The 23,974-nt window shown below is 30.0% G+C and overlaps 1 protein-coding gene across 5 annotated transcripts in view; it reads left to right on the top strand.

The window, feature by feature from the left end:
- The window catches only part of LOC111619547 (FH1/FH2 domain-containing protein 3-like), a 97,943-nt gene that overhangs the window by 56,567 nt on the left and 17,402 nt on the right, over positions 1–23,974 (top strand). For all 5 annotated transcript variants that reach the window (XM_023361293.1, XM_023361292.1, XM_023361291.1 and 2 more), the window contains 9 exons: positions 2,560–2,618; positions 4,146–4,213; positions 4,500–4,605; positions 5,649–5,743; positions 6,912–7,023; positions 14,722–14,816; positions 14,905–15,048; positions 19,445–19,509; positions 23,407–23,633. In XM_023361293.1, coding sequence (XP_023217061.1) covers positions 2,560–2,618; positions 4,146–4,213; positions 4,500–4,605; positions 5,649–5,743; positions 6,912–7,023; positions 14,722–14,816; positions 14,905–15,048; positions 19,445–19,509; positions 23,407–23,633 — 971 coding nt within the window. The remainder of the gene's footprint in view (positions 1–2,559; positions 2,619–4,145; positions 4,214–4,499; positions 4,606–5,648; positions 5,744–6,911; positions 7,024–14,721; positions 14,817–14,904; positions 15,049–19,444; positions 19,510–23,406; positions 23,634–23,974) is intronic.

Genomic DNA, 23,974 nt, shown 5'->3' with positions numbered 1-23,974 from the left:
AGGCCCTAACTTGTAGCTTCGTGCAAATCTGGCCCTGCTATTGTAGAATTTAATGCGATGGAAGGATATCCACGACAATGATCATGAAGTGGAAAGAGACTTTTATTGAAATCCTGTTTGTGCCCTCCTGTTTCTGAAATCCTGTTCTTTACCATAAAAGTCCGATATTAAAACACTCTGCCCCTCTGCTCTTAACTAAAATCCTGTTTAAAATCCTGCTTATGTGGTTCGCGGTAACTAATAAAGTCAAAGTGCATTCTAAACTCATCTTGATAATCATATTTCTATGTTCAAACACGAACTTAGTGTTTAGAACACCAAAGGTCGGTGTAGCCTCTTCACCCGATAAATCTGGCAGTGTGTGTAGATGTAAACAATAAATAATAGTGTTAACTATACGCTATTTTAAACGTTATTTTCTGGTTTAGATCGGGACCAGATTAGCAAAAGAGTAGGCCTTACGCATTCAAGTTTGTGGGCCTCCACATAATAAATACTTTACAACTATTATAGGGAACGAGCTTGTTATTACTGTGTTAGAAGAAAATGAAAAAGAAGCCCGATTATTTTACCTGTAGGCCCTACTCAGTTGGGTATCTTTCGTAATTTAATCGGGCCCTGGATTTAGTATTTGTTGGAATAGGACAACACTTGGTATTGTACCTTTCGAGAGGACTTATAACGACCATTCGGGAGGCCTCATACTTGATGTTGTGTATCAGCCAGGCCCGCATGGAGCAGCAGGGTCCTCGTGAGGGCCTGGCTGATTTGACTCTGGGCCCCGGATACGGAGCGCGCCCAAATTTAATCCTTTACGTAGAAAAATGGGGCTCCCCGATATATTGTCTAACGTTATGTAATTTACGTTAATGTTTGCGCGTAGAAATTCGATTAATTTGATACAATAACGTGTTTAAAAACCGCACGATGAATAATAGAATAAATTATTTATGATTATGCCATTGTTAAGAGTATCATTTATCATCCCCAATTGCGTAAAGTTCGAAGGAATTTCATAGATTTAATATTCTACACGACGATGATGATGATGATGATGTCAGCTCTTGTCAAATTCGTGTTACCTAAGGGCTTAGGTATGGATCAAGTTATTGAATGGTTAAATCATTCTGTTGTGAAACAAGAAATGCTTTGATTCGTTTAAACGGGGGCCACTTAATTACGTTTTAAAAAATGGGGGGGACTACTTCGGAATTTCATGAGTTATAAGGAACGAGTTCCTCCCAAATGAGATGCAGATTATATATCTCAGTTTATGACTTATAAACGTAACCGGTGACGAATCAAGAATGCCGCGAAAGAATAAACCCTAATAACTACCAGTCGTAGCCGAAAACCTCGGTAAAGCGCCACCCTCGCATACAGCCAATGAATACCGTTAAGGGATCTACGGTTTTGCGTTGTTAATGGCATTTTTATGCCACTCAAACGTGCGTTTAGGCTTTATTATTTTGTCAAATTCGAGTGTTCTTAATAGAATTCGATCGATTTCGTTTAAAAAGATAGACAAAAACTACGCTTGTTTTAATCTTATTTGCGCTTTTTGAACTATTTTGTCTTAATTATTATCCGATTTAGCGCTAAACCGAAGGGCCTGGAAAGATATGAATCGGAAACGAAGTTCGAGTTCGGGTGTTTGAATTTCACGTGGTTTGACGATAAACAATGCCATCGTAGATAACTAATATTTATGGGAAAGGTCTGTTACCCACGAGTATCCAATGGCGCTATATCGAGGCTCGGCCGTATTCTTACGCCACGCCGGCCAACTGAAGCGATCGACTATAGGATATAGCTGTTGTATTCCGGAAAGGATAATAAATTAGTGTTCAATTTTCTCAACCCCCTAATGAAAAGTAAGCTTAGAAGGGTGTGGAATTTAGATTAAGTCCGAGAAGAGGCCCTTTAATTTAGTTTAGGCCGAACGGAGAGTTACGTACGGTACATACAATAGGCGAGGGCCCCATTCGTCTCCGTTCGCGCGGCCCATTCTGTTAACATTCGATATAGAAGAATTAGGTGGGAAAGAGAGTTATTTGGCGATACAATGGGCGGCCATGCGTACTTCCCCACTATGCATCAGGCCGGAACATTCGTAATCTCGAGTAACACCCGCTATCTGGAAAGCACCACTTCACCGTTTACTCTTCGCATATTTGCCTTTTTAAATTTAGAAGGCCAAGGATTCGCCTCCCTACACCGCGAATAACCAGAACGCTAACGTGACGTAACACAACTATCGGCGTAACCCACCGACTGTTACGCAGCTCCGGGTGCATTCACCAACCGACAAGAAATCCCCTCGGCATCCTGGAAAGAAAGCGAATTTCGCAAGTCGAACGCACGGAAAATCGAACAGATAATATGGGTAATTGTTAATAGGCTACGCCATCCTGTTTCATTCATTTGCACATTCCGTTTCGGTTCGCCGAACCCTAAAAGGACTTAAAAGTCTTCCTTTCCCCCCTTTTTTTTAGTTCCTACTTTCTCTGTTTGCGTTTACTACATTTGTATTTTTTATTTCTTTTTTATTCCTTACAGCCGAAAGAACGCCATTATCCTACGTACTCAGCTGTCCGTTCGTGTCCACGCCATCATAGGTAAGGATTTATTTTATCGATAAATTAGGCAATTAGCCAATGAAAAACTAATTAAGGCCCATCGCCGAACGGTTAAGACACAATTTAAAAAAGCTTTCAAGGACGCGAAGTGTCAGTGCATTTCCTCTCTCCCCTCCGCTAGGAATTCGCCTAGACTCCACTGACGTCATTCTGTCAACACGCTTGGAATCCTTTTTTCCTCACGAGGAGATTCGTGACATCGATAGCCCGTATCCAATAATACTAACCTCTTCCTCCCCCCGGGATGGAATTAGAGGTATCTGTCTCCCTCCCCCCGTTTAGGGAAGGAAACGCTTCCATCCCTAAACGGGGGGAGGCGAATGTATCGAGGCGAGTTGCGGTTTTTTAAAACAAAATTGATTATCCTGTTATTCCCCGCTGGTGTGTTCGACTGTCCCTATCTAGAAACTGCTTTTATTGGCTGACTGCTTCGTCTGGTTTTCTTTACCTCAGGGCAAAGGTGTGATGGAAAACTCGTCTGACCTGGAAAAATAGTTGATGAAGTCTTGTGTAGGCGTTCATCTCTATGCCCGTGTGTGTCTCTTTCTGTTTCGCAATTATTATTATTCCTATCGGTTTACTTGTTAATCATTCGTTTCTTCCCACCGGTTGAGTCATAATTTGTCACTTACACACACACACACGTATATGCAAGCATGCACTGGAATACTGTTTGGTTGCCAGAAAATATTTACTGTTTATAAAACTAAGTTTCACAATTTTTGGAAGGAAGTGTTGTTTTTGGACACATTCCTAAATCCCCCGCTCTACAAGTTGCCAATACTGGAATGTAACTCCGATTTTAATAACATTGAAATTATGTTGGGGTGGAAAGTTTAACCTTTTTTTTTTTTTTTTTGGCAAAGTCGAGGAAAGCTATAAATATGAGTAAAGTACGAAGAGGCAGGTGTAAAATTCGAAATTTTGCCCGGTTTATTTCTGATTACGCACACGTACGACCCTCGAATACGTTGCCGTAATTTACGTTTATTATAAGCGTAAATTATTCCTGAAAGAGAGAAATTTGTAGGTTATGATCGTGCCCCGATATCGGATAAGTGTGTGTTCTTCTTAACCGGCGATGGGAGCACACCCCGATATTAAATACTTATCGTAACCCGATATAAAAGTGACAAATGGAAATGTCGATCTAGATTCTTCCTTAACGGTTTAATCTACATAAATGGTATCGGCCGATTAAACTGGGTGACTTATAATTCCTTTTCTGTAAACTCTGTGCTAATTTGATTCGGTGGGAAGTGGCGATTTGGTTAGTGGGCCGAGAAATTTGCTTAAAGAAATCGAATTCTGTCCGGATTTCTTTGGAGGATTTCCAAATCTGCATCCCAAAATTGCCACGGTTGCATAAATGACACACCAATAGTAAAGGTAACCTAAATTTTATTAAAAAAAAAAGGAGTCGAGTTTATTACGCCAAATTAAGATTTTTGTGTTACATAAGAGTATAGCTCAAATATTCATCCCATTCTATTTTTTTCCTTCCAGAAAAACTTGTAAACTCTACGGGAAGAGAGTTGAGAAGAGCATTATTTTCCCTAAAGCAGATCTTTCAGGTAAGAACAAGATTTTAATAAGTGGGCTAATTAGGATTTATGAGCAATAATTCAATGTAAGTAAGGGAAAAAAAAATGAGTCAACTCAGGAACTGGTTCTGATGTAGGTGTTGTTGACTCACATCAAAATATGAAGAATTATCATTATTAATTTGAAGAATTGAACCATAACAATTAAAACATAATTAAATATACATTTATCTTTCTAAGAAGTTTCTATTTGTAAGGATTAGCATAACGAATTTGACTGTTTAATTCATTTGTCAAATGTTTTAAATATTTGCAGGATGATAAGGATTTGGTTCACGAATTCGTACAAAATGACGGACTGGCCTGTCTCATCAAAGTGGGCTCCGAAGCCGATCAGAACTATCAGAATTACATTTTACGAGGTAAGATGAAAATTAATCCAAATTATGATTTAAATTATTTTGCATTACGTTAACGTATTACCATATTTTTAGTAATATTCTTATTCGTGGCTATGCAAAGGAAGGATATGTGTACTGTACAGTACATCCTATCTCTCAAGTCCCTTTCTGTTCATCACAAGTCCTTGATCATAAGGAGAACGTGTGTCTCCTTTGTCCCTCTGATCAAGTCTGTGTGATGACAGATAAGGATCAAAATTTGTTAGGGTGCCCATAATTCTTACAAACAACCCTGTACATATAACATAAAAATTTATTATTAGAATATAATTGGTAAAGGAGTTGCTTGACTAAAATCGATAGCACAGTCCAGGTCACAATTTTCAATTGTAAATTATAGCATAAAATATACCAGTTTAGAAAACTAATACAACATACCAAACATTTTATTACTGTTTTTACAGCTTTTTAATATTGTTTAATAGGAAATTTCATATTGTTTAGCAAAATTAAAAAAAAGAAAAAAATATACATAATTGATATTATTTATAATTTGCATTCGCTACAAAAAATACAGCATTTGAATATAATTAGTGCATGGCCATTTTGCGCATTCTATTTTTACATTGGCTGGCGTTATAATGTTTATAATCCCAAGGCCGTTTGTAAAATTGTAAATACCTTTTTTGCGTGTAAAAAAATATTTATTGTTATAACACATATTTTTATCCTTATTCCAATAGGGAAATTATTTATCTGTTTTAGTATTGTTAACAGAAAAGAATGACTGAATAAATATTTGTAGTATTAAGATTTTCATCAAGGAATTTAGCTTTTTTGCTTCAAAGATGAGCATCTCGTTGTGTACAAAATGAGGGTACGAGCAGAAAAAAATCTAAATAAACTCGCACGTTTCGTACTGCGTAATAAATGACGAGGTTAAATCAGTTGCTCATCTTGATAGACCTTGATAATACATTTTATATCTGTAACCTAATTACGTTATCTGTAGGAAGTGTTTGTCATTAATAATTATTAGTATTTTTTTTTTTTTTTTTATAAAGCCTTGGGACAGGTAATGCTCTACGTTGATGGAATGAATGGCGTAATTGAATGCAACGAAACGATCCAATGGCTTTACTCCTTGATATCGTCTAAGGTAAGGATATTAATTATTTTTAAATGATACAGATCTTCTAATTAATTAGTTCAAATTTTGTCATTAAGTTAACAGATTTTAAAAGATATTAATTTGCATGAAAATAAATATTTAATAGCATCTTCATTATAATTAATTGATATTTTCTTTTATGTATCACTAACAAATTTAATTACATTAAAAATATGATTTAATTTTATTTCTTTATTAATAATCAAACTGTTTTATATTGCTGTGATTCATCTAATATGGAGATTGATGTGGACATTATAGGTGGTAAGATCTGCATGCTTTCTTTCACTAATATTAAATGCATGCGTAATTAGCTACAGCAATCAAATTCTGATATTATTAACATGATTTTTGACTAATTTTTTGGAGGTAACAAAGAGAAATCTGTACTCTTATACAGAAATTTTTCATCTATTTATTCTTTTTATCTTCTAAATTATTAATATGTACAGGATGATTGAAGTTAAAGCATATCTATTTAGAGAAACAATGGGTCAAATGCCTTTATACTTAACATGTACACTTTCCACATTATGAAGAAGATATTTTGTGATAAAAAATATAGTGAAAATACCTGAGAAATATGGCATTTTAAGTGGAAAAAGGTGTAAAATTTGCATAACATGTAAGCTGTAAGGTTACATGTTATGCAAATTTGTGCTGTCTGTGTTATCTAATGTGGTAGATAACAAAGACAGTTCTTTGTTTCTTACCAGTATCTAACTGCTTTTATGTACCACTTTATGAATGCAATAAAATCCACTTATTAAACTTTATATGCTGTTGAATAGGATGCATTTCCCAATCATACATCCATTCAGTTCACTCTGCTGTAATCATTTCCCCTTATAGCACCATATTTCCCTATCGGCAAGTATTTAAACTGTATTTTTTATTGTCAAGGTCTCTTCCGCACAATGTCGAAAGTGTACATACCAAGTACGACGACGTGTCCACTGGTTCTCTCCCCAGTGTGCTCTGAATAGGATACTTTGATTTGAATCACCTTGTCAGTACTTACAGTTAATGTATTATTTTATATTAATTCCTATCCACTCCATTATATTTTATATATATTTAATATAATAATTTATTTAATATTTAAATGTATCTTTAAATGAGATACTGATTATGGAAATATTAAATATTTTTTTAGTATCGTTTAGTGGTTAAAACTGCACTAAAATTACTATTAGTATTTGTGGAATATACAGAGTCTAACAGCATTTTATTAATGAATGCTGTCAATGTCATTGATGCAGAACGAGGTAAGGACATATCTTCTATATAATTAATTTTTTTTTTTTAAATATTTTAAATTATTCTAATACTTTAATTGGATTATGATATATTTTTTTAATTAGTTTGTGTTTTTTTATATTTAAAAAATATACTGGAAATAATTCTGTAATAAATTGTTTTATAAATTATGGCACACAAACTAAGATTTGATATAAAAGAACGTTCAAATAACATACTTGAAAAAACAATTACAAAAGCTGTTTTGCCTTTTTACTGTTGAGTGATAAATATATTTATGCTCTTTCATTAACAAGATTTCGATAAAAAAAATAAGAGTTAACAGAGATTATTTAATTATAATTTAAATATAATCCACTATAAGATTAAAAAAATAATAATATTTTAATTAAGACAAGAAGTATATAAGAATAAAAATAGTATGTGAATGTCTAAAGTGGAGGAAATATTATTACAGTCAAACCTCTGACCAATAGCTACTAACAAAAACATAAAAAATGTTCATTGTTTGGAGGTTATTTTGTATGCATTTTTGTTAAAAAAAAAGATTCCCGAAAAAAATGGCTGTTATTTAGATGCGGCCATTATTGGAGGCTCAACTGTATGTAGTAATTGTTGATGATAATGAAGTCTCATTGCATTCTCTTTTTAATTTGATAATTTAATTAAATATGTTAAATATTTTAATATGTTTATTATCAAATTAAATTGTCTAACATGTCTATACAAAAGTAAGAACTGTCAGATTTTAATTAATTAATTTAAATCCAACAGCTCAGTTAAATGTGAAATCCACATTCCATATAATCGTATTGAAATTAAGATATTTGTGAAATGTCCAATTCAGAATTTAAATTCTAATAAAAATTAGTGTTTTAATTATATTTTGATAAATTTTATGTATTCCAACATAAATCATATTTAAAAGTACAATAATAAATGCAATTTCTAAGCTTTTAATATTCTTTCATATAATACTAATAATGTTTTGATTGTGCGAAGTTCATAAAAATTTATATAAATTAATTGCATAACATAATGCAATACTTTTTTTGCTTTGTTTTGTTTGATAATACAAGCTTTGTTTATGTAACATCATGGACACTTCTCCACTTTTTTAGAAGTTAAGATTGTCAGAGAGATAAATTGATTGACACAAAACATCATAAATTATAATTAATTTTATTCTCTCTTTTACATACATTAAATATTCTTCTGCCGTCCAGTTGGAAACATAATTTTGGAACTAGGCCGAAACTAGTGGGTGGCTCGAAGCACATTTGCACATTGCGCATTGTACTGTGTCAATTAGATGTCTGTGCTAAGGACAATGTCGGTATGATTGAATGGGGAAACTAAGGCCTGCAGGTCACGTGTGGAGGCGCAAACCGGCCCAGAGCAGAAATTTCCTCAAATTGCATATTTAGAATTTGAGAAAAAATTGTGTATTTTACATTAAATTATAATAATTATTTATTATAATTTGATTCAAATTTAAAACATATTTCAACCTTTGCATACATGTATTTAATATATGTTAATCTTTACGATTGCTCAATACTAGAATACCATTAATAACAATTTCATGTTTCAGTGGAACAGTTTAAACTATTTTTATATATTTTTTTTTTCCTTTTTTCTTCTTAAAATTAATGAAATTTTACAAAAAGTTTAACTCTTTCTTTATGTTTTTCTTGCAATCAAAGCATAAAACAAAACAAAATATCAATATTTTTTGCAATAAATGCATTAATTATAAGAGAAAAAAGAGAAAGAAAAGATTAAAAAAAGACAAAATTATCACATCTAAAAATAAAATATGGATATATTAAAACTTGAAAAATGAATATGGAAATTTCATTTTTATCACATGCTTTAGGACAATTGCCATATTTCATAAACTAACTCTTCATTCTATTTTAAAAGTGAGCTTGTCACTTAGAGATAAATTAGGAGAATTATTCAAAAAAATTTTTCAAATTTATTTGGCAGTCGAAACATACTATTAGTCACATAGACAGATGTGAGCACTATGTAGGCTGTTGAAAAAATTTTTGGTGGTGATGTTCAACTTAAAATAGTGTGTGTAAGACAGTTTGACTGAATTTATGTTCTTAAATGTTCAGCTTGTTTGGTATGCCTGCCGATATACATGTCGTCGAAAGATATGTTTATACATAAGCAAATAAATTTAATATATAAATCATAGAAATTTATTATTATTATTATTATAAAATATCTTTTAATAAAATTTGAACAATATTGGAAAGTATATAATTAATTTTTTATCTGTAAAATTTAGTAGTAAATCTTAAAATTTCATTCTAATCAAAACATTGTTTAGCTGATAAAAGATCGTAGCATATTCTCTATTAATAAGACAATAAAATAATAAGATTTAATGTGTAAATAAATATATGTAACTAGATGTTTGTACATGGCATTGCTCGGCTTTACAGGGGGTGGGCGATTGGCGTATCTTAAACTTATTGACCTGAGTATTTATGATGATGAAACTGCAAAACACAAAAAGCTGCTCGGGCTTAAGTTAAGAGAGGGTGGACTTTAGGAATGGTTTGGGGTGGACACCTCCACAGTGTTTTTTCTAGCATGTCACAGTATTCTTGCCAAATCTTGTGCAGATATATTGAATGGTACAGAACCCTTTATCTAGCACACATACATATTTTGACTTTGTATATAGAGAGATTTAAAAAACTTCAATTAAATTATATCAATATGAATTTCTTATTGTCAAATCTATGTTTGTTATATAATATACTCAAATATACATGGCATTTCCATAGATAAAGTGGCCAGACGTCCCGTATTCTGACTTCCTTGTCCTGTTGTCCCAGCAATTTTTGTCCTGGAATACAGAATGTTTTGGCGTCCCATATTCCAGGATATCCTAGAAATGTGCCCCATATATCAAAGAATACTGGAGAATTCTCTGTTTAGAATCCTAGTTATTTTTAAAAGCATGTATATATATTAGTAAACAATTGCTACCATTCATTAGATGTTTACAGTCATAGATATAAAAATAATGTCTTTGGCATCCCAATCCNTTTCTTCCATTAAAACAGTTTTGTTTTCATTAATACCATATTACTTTGAACATAAGCCACCATCAAATTTAAGCTGCAGTAGTTTAAAATTGGGAAAAGTAATAAAAAGTAAAAATGATTTTATATATATGATTTGCATCATTTGCAGGGTTTTTTCCTTTTTTAGGCCTTCAGACAGGGCCGTGCCGTGCTATGATGCAGAGATGCGGCCGCATCAGGCGGCACCGTAATGGGGCGGCATAAGCAGCATTTAAGGGGTGGCATAAGCGGCATTATCAGACGCGGCATTTCGAAGACTTGCATCATACTGAGAAAATCTATCGCACGGCCCTGCCTTCAGAATAATTTTCTGTCTCTTTTACACTGAAATAACTTTTCCTTTGTGGCTCTCCAATGATGCACGTTCTTTTCATCAACCATAAATTTTTTACCTACTGCACAATTTCCAATTTCTTCGGCTCACAATATAACTTTTCATTTGAATTCAGCATCATCTGTAAACTGTTTTTCCATTATTGGTGAGAATGGGTAATAAAACAATTTAAAATTCAATTTTACACAGCTGCTATCAAACAGCGACTGGATTAAATCAGAAAAGTGCAAATGGAGAACCATCAAATAAACTGCTATTGACAATCATAATACTGTGTGCATGCGTAGAGTATAAAGCAAAGACCCAATTGTTGGGGATTGGAGATTGGCAGAAATAAGAAGTTAAAATATTCACTTTTAGTTTAAGCCACACCCTAATTTTATGTCTTAAAAATTGAATAAAAAGTATGGCTTAAATTCAAAGTAATAATGTATTCAAGAGCCATTCATTTATAAAGGCATTTGAACATGTTTGACATATTAACAAAAATTTATCTTTGATCCCAAACAGTAATTAATTTGTATTTAAAGATTGTTTTATCCTAAGTTTTTTGAATCTTTCTGCCGAGTGGGTGCTAAGAGGGGCTTTTTTCCAGACCCATTGTAGGTTCGACCGGTCCTGGACCAGGTGTCGAGGGATGAGGTTGGACATATCCGGAACGGATCATCCTCAAAAACTTTTGGAGGTTTTTTGATCCAAACGTATTTGAATCTAGAACGTTTGGAGCAGTAGGCTTACTCCTTTTACCGTCTTGGCTATAATTTTTGGTTAAACTTTGTGCGAGTCTGTGATATTTTGAAAATCTTCCAATATTTTAGATTCTTATACATTGGATCTATTTTAGAAATAATATAAAAGGAATATAAATAATTTGTTAATTGTTATTAATGAATAATAATACAGTTATTAATAGTGACAAACTTTGCTTTCTAGCAATAAATCCTAATTAAATAGAATAAATTAAAAATTGAATTAAATTAAATTAATAATATCAAATATTTTCTGAAGCAATGCTTAAATAAATATGTATATATATATATAAGTGGAAAGTAATTGAATTTTCTAAATTTTTCATGTATTTTATTAATATTAAATGACATGAATGATTTTATGTATATAACTCTCAAGCGTGCAAAAAACTCTCATAGGTATTATTAGAATTTTTTGCACACCAGTCTCGGGTTTGGTTAGATCCACAACGTATATGGCCGACGACAAGAGACGGAACTCGACCCGTCTAGGTTGATCAAACTATGAAAATTTCCAGGTTCCGTCCTGGATTCAAACATGGAATGGTGCCTTTGTCGTCGGGTCGTCTCATCTCAAATCATTATTCTCGAAAGTGTTGTTTTATAATCTCATACTCTAGTTTATTCCTTCATTTGAATGAAAACAAACCAGATTAAATGATGATTTTTAACATCAAAATGATATTTTGTGGTTAAAAACTTTGCATTTTCATTTTTAATCATTTAAATGTAACTTTTTTTTTATAATTATTTCTTGCAATAAACTTTTTTCAATTATTTGTAATAATTAAGGAAATTAAGTTCTGCATAAGATTAAATATAACATAATTTTAAAATTTGAATAAAAAATATAATTCATAGTAAAATCGAAATTCTTAAACTTTAAAAAATGCTAAATTTAGAGAAGAGACGTAATACAAATTTTGGAACCTTTCCACGCTTCTAAGAATTTTCAAATGCGCACACACAAAAAGCATTTTTAGATTTTTAATAAATGTATTGTTATCTACGTTGCGAGGTAATGAACGAGAAATTTATTTACACAAATAACAATGAAAACAAAAAGTAATTAACGCAAGCAATTAAGTGCCAGTATCATTTACGGATACTTTTTGTTTCCATTCTAAGTTCTGGGAATCGAATTGTTACACTCTGATTCTATCTTGACATTTCCTGTTTAATTTGCATATTTCATAAAATTTTATGTAAATGAGTTACTCAAGTATAAAAGACAATTGTGGAAACAATGAAGCGATTCGACAGATCTGTACCGGTCGGCCGTAAATGATTATAATAATTGAAAGTTGTCGCATAAATTGTCGAGAATTTGGTTATTGTTGCTTTGGAATTTTTATTGTTGATATTAATTAGGTATACTAATTATATTTTATAGATTTTTGTAATTAAGTAACAAGTTTTGACTTTCTGGGGATTCTTAAAACAATTTGTGAACTGTTAAATTTGTAAAATCATTTCATTTTTATATTATTTAATAAGAACAAAATGGGTTTTAGTTTCAAAGTTTGCACTTTCTTCCTAAATTTTTATTTGTTCAGTTGCATATTTAAATGAATTTGAGCATTTTCTATTTTATCATTCGTCATTATTACTTTCAAAGCATTCTAATTGTCTCCATAACTACACAATTCTATAAACATGTGTCTCTGACAATGAATACGTATTCTATTGTTAGAGGTGCAAATTCATAGAACATTCAAAAATACTCAGACTTTATGTATTTTATATTTTTATTTTCTTCCATTAAAGCAGTTTTGTTTTCATTAATACCATATTACTTTGAACATAAGCCACCATCAAATTTAAGCTGCAGTAGTTTAAAATTGGGAAAAGTAATAAAAAGTAAAAATGATTTTATATATATGATTTGCATCATTTGCAGGGTTTTTTCCTTTTTTAGGCCTTCAGACAGGGCCGTGCCGTGCTATGATGCAGAGATGCGGCCGCATCAGGCGGCACCGTAATGGGGCGGCATAAGCAGCATTTAAGGGGTGGCATAAGCGGCATTATCAGACGCGGCATTTCGAAGACTTGCATCATACTGAGAAAATCTACCGCACGGCCCTGCCTTCAGAATAATTTTCTGTCTCTTTTACACTTAAATAACTTTTCCTTTGTGGCTCTCCAATGATGCACGTTCTTTTCATCAACCATAAATTTTTTACCTACTGCACAATTTCCAGTTTCTTCGGCTCACAATATAACTTTTCATTTGAATTCAGCATCATCTGTAAACTGTTTTTCCATTATTGGTGAGAATGGGTAATAAACAATTTAAAATTCAATTTTACACAGCTGCTATCAAACAGCGACTGGATTAAATCAGAAAAGTGCAAATGGAGAACCATCAAATAAACTGCTATCGACAATCGTAATACTGTGTGCATGCGTAGAGTATAAAGCAAAGACCCAATTGTTGGGGAATTGGAGATTGGCAGAAATAAGAAGTTAAAATATTCACTTTTAGTTTAAGCCACACCCTAATTTTATGTCTTAAAAATTGAATAAAAAGTATGGCTTAAATTCAAAGTAATAATGTATTCAAGAGCCATTCATTTATAAAGGTAAATTGGTGGTCAGATGGCCAAGGTAGTCAAGGCAAATAAACAAGAAACAGTTTATTACTGTTACACTATAGTATGTGATACATTTAACGTATTGCCTTTGGTAGCAATGTATGATATGTTCAATGTACTGCACAAAATTGCAATAAATATGATGCATTAATGACGACACACAAATTAATATTATCTATGTTCAAGTAACCAAAAAGTTTTATGTAAAATTATTTTTGGCATCTAATCAGGTTGTCCTTAGCTTGTATTCCAAGCAAATGTCAGAATAAAGTTAAGTATACAGAACATTTTAAAAGATATCTATCATTGGTTTTGGAAAGAGAACACATATTGTTGATTTTGTTATTGTTCTCATTCCAACATCAATGATATAAGCTGTAAAATGCTCAGTATTAAACAGTAATATATATTTGACATAAGTTGAGAATGCCTGATGGAGGCTAAAAAGATGTTTTTGTATAATTAAACAGCTTTTGTATTCATCACATTTTATATTACGATGCCAAATACACCACCAGTGTATTTGGCATTATGACGAAGGTCCAGTAGATTAATGGGCCCAACGGTGGCCAAACGGAAAAAACAACCAATACCCATGGTCAGTCGGGTATGCCAACCAATGGGTTGACCAGGTGGAGTTTTCTAGTCTAACACATTCACATGTCTAACACCAAAATAGGAGCCAGTTTTCCATAGAAAATCTATGGAAAACTGATGCCCTTTGGAAGATTGCCCATTGTGTTGTATTCCTTCACTCATCAAACTAATCCAATCTATAAACTAAAATTATTTTTAATATTTTTTTGAACTAATTAATTAAATAGTATTATTTACATTGTGTATTGTTGATTTTATTAAAAATTAAATTAAATAAAGAATCATTTATTTGCATATGATTTACCTAATTGTAATTACTTAGGAATGCTTCCATGGTCAATCATAATGAATCTCCTCAATGAAAAAGACTCTGCCGATACCGAGTTATTGATTTATGCTATCACTCTTATCAATAAGGTAATAATATGATATTCCGATAGATAATTTAATCATTTGCTAAATTATTTTGTATGTTATTGATATGTTACGGTTTACTTACCCTCAGACATTAAATGGCATTCCTGATCAAGATACTTATTACGATATTGTCGACTGTCTAGAAGAACAAGGAATGGAGAGAATAATTAAATTTTATATGAATAAACAGGGAACGGATCTCGATCTTCTGCAACAGTTTCAAATATATGAGGTAATTACTCAATTTTATTATAAAAAAAACAGTATATTAATTGAAAATCCACAAAGCAAACTCTTTATGTAGTGTCTAATTGCGACCTTCAGAACCATTTTTTTACTGTAAAAGCAATGAGTAATATGAAAAGTAATCTATAATTAATGAACCGCATTGAAATTAAAACACATTAATTGAAAGTGCATTAACCAGGACTACATGTACATTATTGGATATATAAAACAATGTACGTAACACAATAATATGTAACTATTACATCTGAACTTTGCTCACAAACATAAAAACAAAGAAAACTGAACTTTAAATTATATAAAAAAATACAAATGATATCTTTCCTCGATGTATAATTGTTAAAACATATTACATTCAAGAAGTTGAGTATAATACTTTTTAATGAATAAAGTCATATGATTACTTACAGTATAAATTTCTATCAAAGAATGATCAATATTAAATTTCCTTCTCAGACTATTGGATATAACCTTTCCATAATAAAATATATTTGGTTTGTTGCTAACCTTACCTATGAAAATCATACTAAAATGTCACATAATTATTAACTAGTATTCCTCTTAATCTTATAATATTACATTTAAAATTAAAATGACTCTGATATTCAAGATGGTGAGGTTCATCTGTTGCATAAATATTTTTAGAATTCTTCATCTGATATAAATTTTTCTGTTGGCCAGATGGTCGAACAATTAAGACAGCAGCCTGAGATTGGATCCAGATGAATCAAAAATCCCTAGCATATTTTGCAGTGGCCCGATTGGATATGTCAGACCCTGTCCCTCAACACCCACCCTTCCCATTGTGGGCCTGGATGAACCCATAATGGGCTTGCTAAAAAAAAAAAAAAAGCTTTTTAGTGCCCACAGAGTTGAGAGAATTTTAAAAAATACTTTACTGTTAGTTAAATTGATTTAGTGCTTTATTTATTGCACGAATAATTTGGTCTAATGTTAAACAATTAGGTTGTCTGTCATACTGCATTAATATTAATAATTAAATTAATGTAATTTCTAATTAAATAATTTAGAAATTTCTGGATGAAAAGATTGATTCAGCATCTTTGAACCATATCTGATAGATATATTGAGTTATTTATTCCAGATTTCTAGCCAATCTTCACATCCAGATCAGTTTAAGCCATACATATACCATCATACCAAACACCTTTAATCTCTTGCTAACTGATCAGGTTTTCAGTACTTTTGCTATTCTGCAGAAAAAAAATCTATATTGAATGGACTTTGAAAATGAAAACTTAAAAATATTTGTGACCGATAAACTCAAAGTTCTAAAAAATCTGGCTCTTGTTTATTATTCAGTTTTTGTGTATTGCAGTTTTTGTGCCTTCCATTAATTACATACACAGTTTAAGGGGGAGAGTCACAAAAAATAGATCATTATACATGATGGGAGGAAGAGGGGTTGAGGCATTGCCTACACAGACTAAAAAGTGGTGCTAGTGGCATACATATTTATTCATACGACTGGTAAATAGACTTTGTTCGGACCAGCAAAAATATTTTTATTTTATTTTATTTTTTCTTTAATTTAAAACTGCCAAGAGGTGGTGCACTTTACAAAGGGTTGTAGCATTCGTCAAGAGAACTTTTTTGTCTTTGTTTGTGCCTGATATGGTGATTTGTTCCATGGCATCATTCAAGGCTGAACCTTGAATGCATGTGCTGTTTTATTATATACTTTTGTAAATTGTTAAATAAATTCACCAACTATATGTTGGAGATGTCTGTCATGCTAATTTACAGTTCATTTCTTAAGTGAGTACACAACAGACTTATAAGAACAAACTATCAGAAAATACTTGTAGAATGTTTTATTGTATATTGAATATTGTACATGTAATTGAAAGGGGTTTGTCAAAAGTGCATCATTGTATACAACAGAGGGTGTAAAAAATGGCTTGAAAGCCATGTACAGTACATAATTAATAGACAACTTATAACATATTAATTAAATTTAATTAATCAATATAATTAATATTTTTCTGTATGAATATTTTGAATCGTTTCTTAATTATTTTTTAAAGTAAATAACTCAACTGAAAAGCTTTTTTTTAAATTAACAATTAAAAGTAAATTATTTTTTTATTTATAATTAACAATAGTCATATTAACTTTAGTGAGTAAAATGTTTACAGATTTATATAGACTTTCTGTATTGTTAAATAAGATATTTTATATCCTGTTCTCTTTGTTTTTATATCTGTTTGCACTTTGTAATTTATATTCAGTCTTTTATTTAATAAATATTTTAGTTTTGTTAATAAAAATATTTAAGTATGAAGTACACATTAATTCATAAAATATTATTTTTATTTTGCAACTAAATGTTTCCAAATATTCCATTCAAAAACAGAGAAATCAAATATTATACAATGGGTGATCGGTTAACAAACAAATCAGATAACAAACACTTTCGCGAAAGATTTTTATGATCGGACAACAAACACATGTTTGGATAATGAACACTTGACTGAACAAACACAAGAAGGAGCGACATAAAATAACAAATACCGATTGGTCTTCCTTTGTCTTCAGGCAACAATTCGAAACTTTTCGGAGCACGGGAGACGTCGACATCGATGTTCTACCCAGTATATACTGATCGGATAGTATTTCCACGAACTTTGAAACACTCCCTTGTAATTCCAGCCCTTGTAATATTTCTGACAGAAACAATTCTGTTATGTTTTCTTCTGAAAATGCGAATTTATGTCGATATCTGCTATTAAAGATCTTTTGAAGAAGTGGGAGGATGTCAGAACAACGGTTTTAAAATGGCATCCAAACCAGGTTGAGGTTAATAGGCCTAGGGATCTCTACAATTACAATGCTATTAATTACTTCTGAAAAATCATGAAGAAGAAAGAAAAGCAATCGACATTAGACAGATTCTTTAACCCCACAAACGGAAAAAAAACATGACTAATAAAAATGCAAGACCATGTATATATGTATTTTTATTATTACATATGAATAAACGTAGTAAGAAAGTATATATTTTTTATTTATGGGGGTCTCCAGAACGAATTAATCAAATTCCCATAGAAACCTATGGTAAATCAATAATCGGTTAATGAACAATTCGGATAGTGAATGAAGTCTTGGAACAGATTATGTTCGTTAACCGATCACCCACTGTATTTTTAAAAAATGAAAAATGTGCAAAATTAATATACAATATACATTTTAACATAAATATATGTATCAAATACAATATTAAAAGTTTTTAAGTACCATATTTACTCGAATTAGCCACATTTTTCTCCAAAAAATTATGAAAAAGGTCACCATGTATCAACAAATTAATTTTGAAAAACCTCTGTAACACATGAAGTCAGTGGTGCTTCTAGCCTCTAAGCATTTTGCTTAGTTTGCTAGTGATAAATTTCACTTATCAACTGGATGATTTTGCTTAATATAATGACTGTCTGTAGTTACAAGCAATATTATTAAACATTTTCAGGCTACTAATTTTGTGGAAATGAGGAAGTAAGTTAAATATAGATGAAACAGAGTAAATAATCTTTATACTTATGTTACCTCTTAGTTTAATTGTTGTTCACGTTTGATTCAAATTAAAGAACATAATAAATTAAATGAAAGTAAAATTTCTTTAAGTTAATTCGATGTGAAATGCATTACTGAAAATGACAGATAATATCTTTGTCAGATATAAAAATAGAAATACTGAAGGAAAAAAATAATTTATCTTTTACCGTAAAACTATGCTGATCTGTAAACAGGGCACTACCATATTGAATGCTACAAATTGGAGAATGAAGGTTGCTATTGTGTTATGAGCATAAATTAGTAAAATATGTAATTAAATTGGTCAGGTTTTTCCTTTTCCTTTTTTAAAACTAGTATTTTAAAATTTGTGGGTGTGCAGATTATTTAAGTAAATATGGTATATGTATTTGTCTGCAGTTCTTTTTTGACTTTATTCTTTATAAGTAACTATGCTAATTCAGAATCCAAACAATAATTTACAGTAATCAGTCAACTCAGATTAACAAGAATGCACTGTATTTTTATTTATTTACAAAATATAACACTGAATTAAAAATAATTCTATGAATTTTTCTGTAATCTACAAAATTTTTTTCAATGTAATATTTAATTAAAAGGTTTTATATTAATATTTTATAATTAAAAGGTTTATTTTAAAAATTTATATTTGAATAATATAAATTTATAATTTTTTGTAAATGTTAGGAAAAGTAATGAGAAAAATTCAGCACATGATGTTTTAATGGAACATAGAGAATTATAAAACATAAATCTTTACATTTTTTTAATCTCTTACAAAGCAATTTATATTGAGTTTTCTTATAATTATTCATTCAATTTAATTTCAGGCAGTTCTTAAACATGAAGATGGCGATAATGATGGAAAACCTCTACCAGTCGACATGAGAGTAAGGTTAGTGACATATATTTATTCATACTTACTCTTTGTAATTTAAAATGTTTTTATATCAATATTTCATTTGTTTCAGTTTAATACATTAAAATTAGTATTAACAATAATTATAAGCTGTTGTTTAATCATTCTTAACAATGAAGAACTTATATTAAGAACAGAAACATTTGAAGCCTGTAGAATTTCAAGATCATAAGCCATATATTAAGTTCAAAAAGCAAAAGATAACTATAAAATTATTAATAATTTCTGTCTCGAAGTAACAAATCATTTTAATTAAAATAATCCTACTTATGAGAGAATCAAAACCTGCTTTAATGGAGCTAAAACAACAAAAACAATCTGAAAATATCAAAGCATTTTCAAACTACAATATTCATCATCAGGGATAATCACAAAAAGAATTTCATTGTTATGAAGATTGATGTAGCAAACTACATGCTTGTGGTCCATTATATCAGTCTCCTGCAAAACTGTTTTCACAAGAACCCATGATGATGATGATGAATGTTATGTTATAGTTCGAAAACACTTAGAACTCAACAAACAAACCTGTTTATCTCCACTAAAGCAGTTTTATTTTTATTTTCAAATCATTTTAACAATTAACAGATGCCACTTTATATTATGTGAGATTTTAATATCAAAATCATATTTTAAATAGAATATTTTTCATTTTTGATGCAATACATTTTTAAATTCATTTATATATATGCAGAATACTTATAATTTACACAAGCATGCACTCATGTACAGATTCCTCCTGCTTATGAATGTTCAACTTAGAAACTTTCAAACTTACAATTTGACCTTATGTCTAAAATTCAAATTTTGCATGAATTCTGGGATTCCATTGCCATTTATGAATTGGCGTCAGTCAGTAATATAGGAGTAATGGCATTTTTTATAAACTTTTACAATTAGTGCTTCAAAAATGCATCCAAAATGTAATAGTGAATCTAGCAATGGAGATAAATGCAAGAAATATGGCACTTTTACCTTGGAAACTAAACTGGACATTATAAAACTAGGTGGCATTAGGTGGAAAAAAACATATTTCAAACACCTGCTACCAAGCAGTAGTGAGGGGGTAAGTGAGCATAATGTATTCTATTAAGTAAATTGAAGGATCAAGAACTAACAATAACTGGTTATTCTGTGTATAAAAATACTTTCTAGATTAGTTTTTGACTTACGACAAAGCCTCAGGAACTAACATGTTTGTAAATAGGGAGCTCATATAATATATTTTTCATATAAAATTACATAGGAAGAATGTAAAATATTTGATTTGAATACAGTATCTTCTGAATAATCAATAGAATGGATTCCATTTTAAAATTTTGTTGCCAGTATTAAATACTTCAACTTTCAAGCAAATAATAATTTCATAATCCAATTAAAAATATAATTTTGACACATAACAACAGATAATTATAAAGAGTTATGATATAATAAATTTTTATCCTTGACAGCTGGACATATATCATATGACTTAAGTAAAACAACTTTATCTCTATATAGGGGTATCATATTGCTATGATTATGTTTATAGTTAGCAGTATGAAAAATGTATACAAACTTTTATTAATATATTTATTATAGATTTTTACATGAAATTACACTTAGGTTGCTAAATTTCTATTAAGAAACTATTTCTCTGTTGTTTACTTGAAACTGTTCTAAAATTTAATTATTTTTGTTATTAGAAATTGATAAAAATCTTGTAACTTTTTTTAGTCATTTTTAAGAAATTAATTGGAAGTATTCAAATCTTTTCTCTCACAATCAATTTACACTTTGTCAGAAAATGTAACATGAATTTTTATCGAATTTTTCTTTCTTATTTACTTATAATAATGTATTTTCTCTCATTATTAAACAATTGCTAATATAAAATTTTAAGACTTATACTTAAACACTTCCTTGAATGATAACCCTTAATCAAATATTTTTAACCTCGTAATATAATATCAAATGAAAAACTTAGTACATTAATATTTAAAATAAATTCTTAAGCTGTTATACATTTTTTTAATGATTTACAAAAAAGGTTGTTTGTGTTTCTATATTTAAAATAACCAGTAAAATATAGAAACAGTTTTTTCTACATTTTATTACTTACTATACATAGAGAATTTAAATTTAGGATTTTCGTTTTGATATTTATTCATAAATTTCTTAAGAAAATAATTAATGCTTAATATTAAATATTTTGTGAATTTAAACAAAAGTTTCTAAATTAAATAAATTAATATAAGAGTAAGCTTATTTAATTTCAAATAAATTCATAAGGACATTTAATACAGATATATTGTCATTATTTGGCTGCTAAGGGCCTTTTACTATAATTGTCATTTTGTAATCCTTGGCTGTATATACATACATACATAAATTAAATACAGTACATACACTGTAGGTAGTGTAGGGTTATACAAATATACTAGGAAGCCTCTCTGCTTATATCAAGAATCAAGACTAATATAATATTTAATGCACTTGTTTATTTTATTTTTAATTAATGGTTGTGCTGTGCAACCATTATATTTATTCTGTTTATTTTTTTTAAATTTCATTTTGTTTAAAGCCTTTTAGATTATGGGCCGCAGTGCAGCTCATCACTCCCACACATACATAGGCCTATATATATATTAAAGGAATGAAATCATTATTGAATTTAACATTTTCCTCCTTAGTTTGACAGAAATTCAGATTACTAGTTGTACATATTTTAATATATCAAATAATATATATTCAAATATAATAGTTTTAGTATTTGATGTATGTACTCCATACATTTATGAATACAACGAAATCAAGAACTTGTTGTTAAAAAGTGTTTAAAAAGTTTCAATGTGAAACTGATATCAATTATTATATTATTTCTGGTATTAACATCAAATATAATTGTTTAGTTAGGTTTTAATGGATGACTTGTTCGTTATTATGTAATATATATGAGATCCACAATCTCTAATGAAACTGTATTTTATATAACAGATACATATTCTCATTTATTTAATTATAATAATTAAACATAAGGGAGCTGCAATGAGGGTCTAGAAGAAATTTGTGTGGTTCTCTAACCACAGTTTGACTATTGCTGGTGTATACCATAGTTATAAAAATGTATTTTCATAGTATATAAGGTGTCATATATATATATATATTCTTTTTTCTGAATAATTTTAAAGTAGATCAATGAAAAGGAATTCTGAACATTCTTAATTACAGAATTTGATTTTATGAATTTTTATTGCAGTACTCTGTCATTTATTAAATGCATATTTATAATGAAATACCTCAAAATAATAATTAATTTATGCATTTCTTAAAATTTTTATTATTTTACATAAGCCATTTGCAATTGTATTTTTCAAATTTCTCTGAAATATGAAATCTGCTGAATGCATATAGTGTTTCATAACTGTTGTTTTGATGAACGGTTTCACTAGTCATATTCACAATAAAGAAATGATTGATTAATTCATAAATTCAAATACATAATCATTGTAATAAGGTAAACATACTTGTAAATCAAATACATTAATAGTAAATAAGTATGCACACCTTAGAAATTTCGTGAAAATGAACAATAATTATGATTTATAGTCCCTCCCATTAGCAATTTGCTAATTTCTATAATCTTCTTGACAATTTAACTGAAAAACATGCTCTAAACATTATCAAATGAAGACATATATTATCTTTCGTATAGTTTCCTGTTATTTTCATAAAATTACAATCTTTCAAAACATCTCAATAAAAGTTTCCTTTGAAAGTATCAAAATAACACGTCCATAATTATAGTTTATTTATTCTCTTTTTTAAAATATGAAGATTACTACTTATGTAAAAATTGTTTGGTAATTTATGTATTTTTTTCAAATGTTACAGGCAAGTTCCTCGTAGCAGAAAATCTCATCCGGATAACGACAGACGTAAAAGCAGGCGCCATTCTTTGGGAACTCTGTCATCTCCGTTACAGTCCAAGTCTCACGGACCGACTTTAGAAAATACTCCAGAAGAAGCGAATCATTGGTTAAACAATAATCATCATAACGAATCTCCGAAGATTATCGATTCAAATAAAATGGTTAATGGAACGGAACCACAACAGCCAAGTAAATATTTATTTTGTTTGTTTTTATTTTATGCCACTATTATATAAGTAGTCATAAACTTCTCTTGGTACAAAGAATCACAGATTACAAAACTTTTTATTACATAGTATGATTAATAGGAATAGAAAGACTTTTTTTTAATATATATTTCCTAATAATTATTTAATGCAAACAGGAATTTATTTCTAAATTTGTTCAAATGAAATAATATAATAAACAGTTAATTTAAATATAAAATTTCAAATAAGCAAAAATTTAAGCCAAGAAAATTTAAAATAAATTGGATCTATCTTCATTGAAGAAGGTCCAGGAAGTAGTATCTTCTAAATTAATTGATCTAG

Source organism: Centruroides sculpturatus, unplaced genomic scaffold (genome assembly GCF_000671375.1).
Source record: "Centruroides sculpturatus isolate CEXI.00-Female unplaced genomic scaffold, Cexi_2.0 scaffold179, whole genome shotgun sequence".
Lineage (NCBI taxonomy): Eukaryota > Metazoa > Arthropoda > Arachnida > Scorpiones > Buthidae > Centruroides > Centruroides sculpturatus.
Note: the sequence above shows the minus strand (reverse complement) of the source record. Positions and strands in the feature narration are given on the sequence as shown.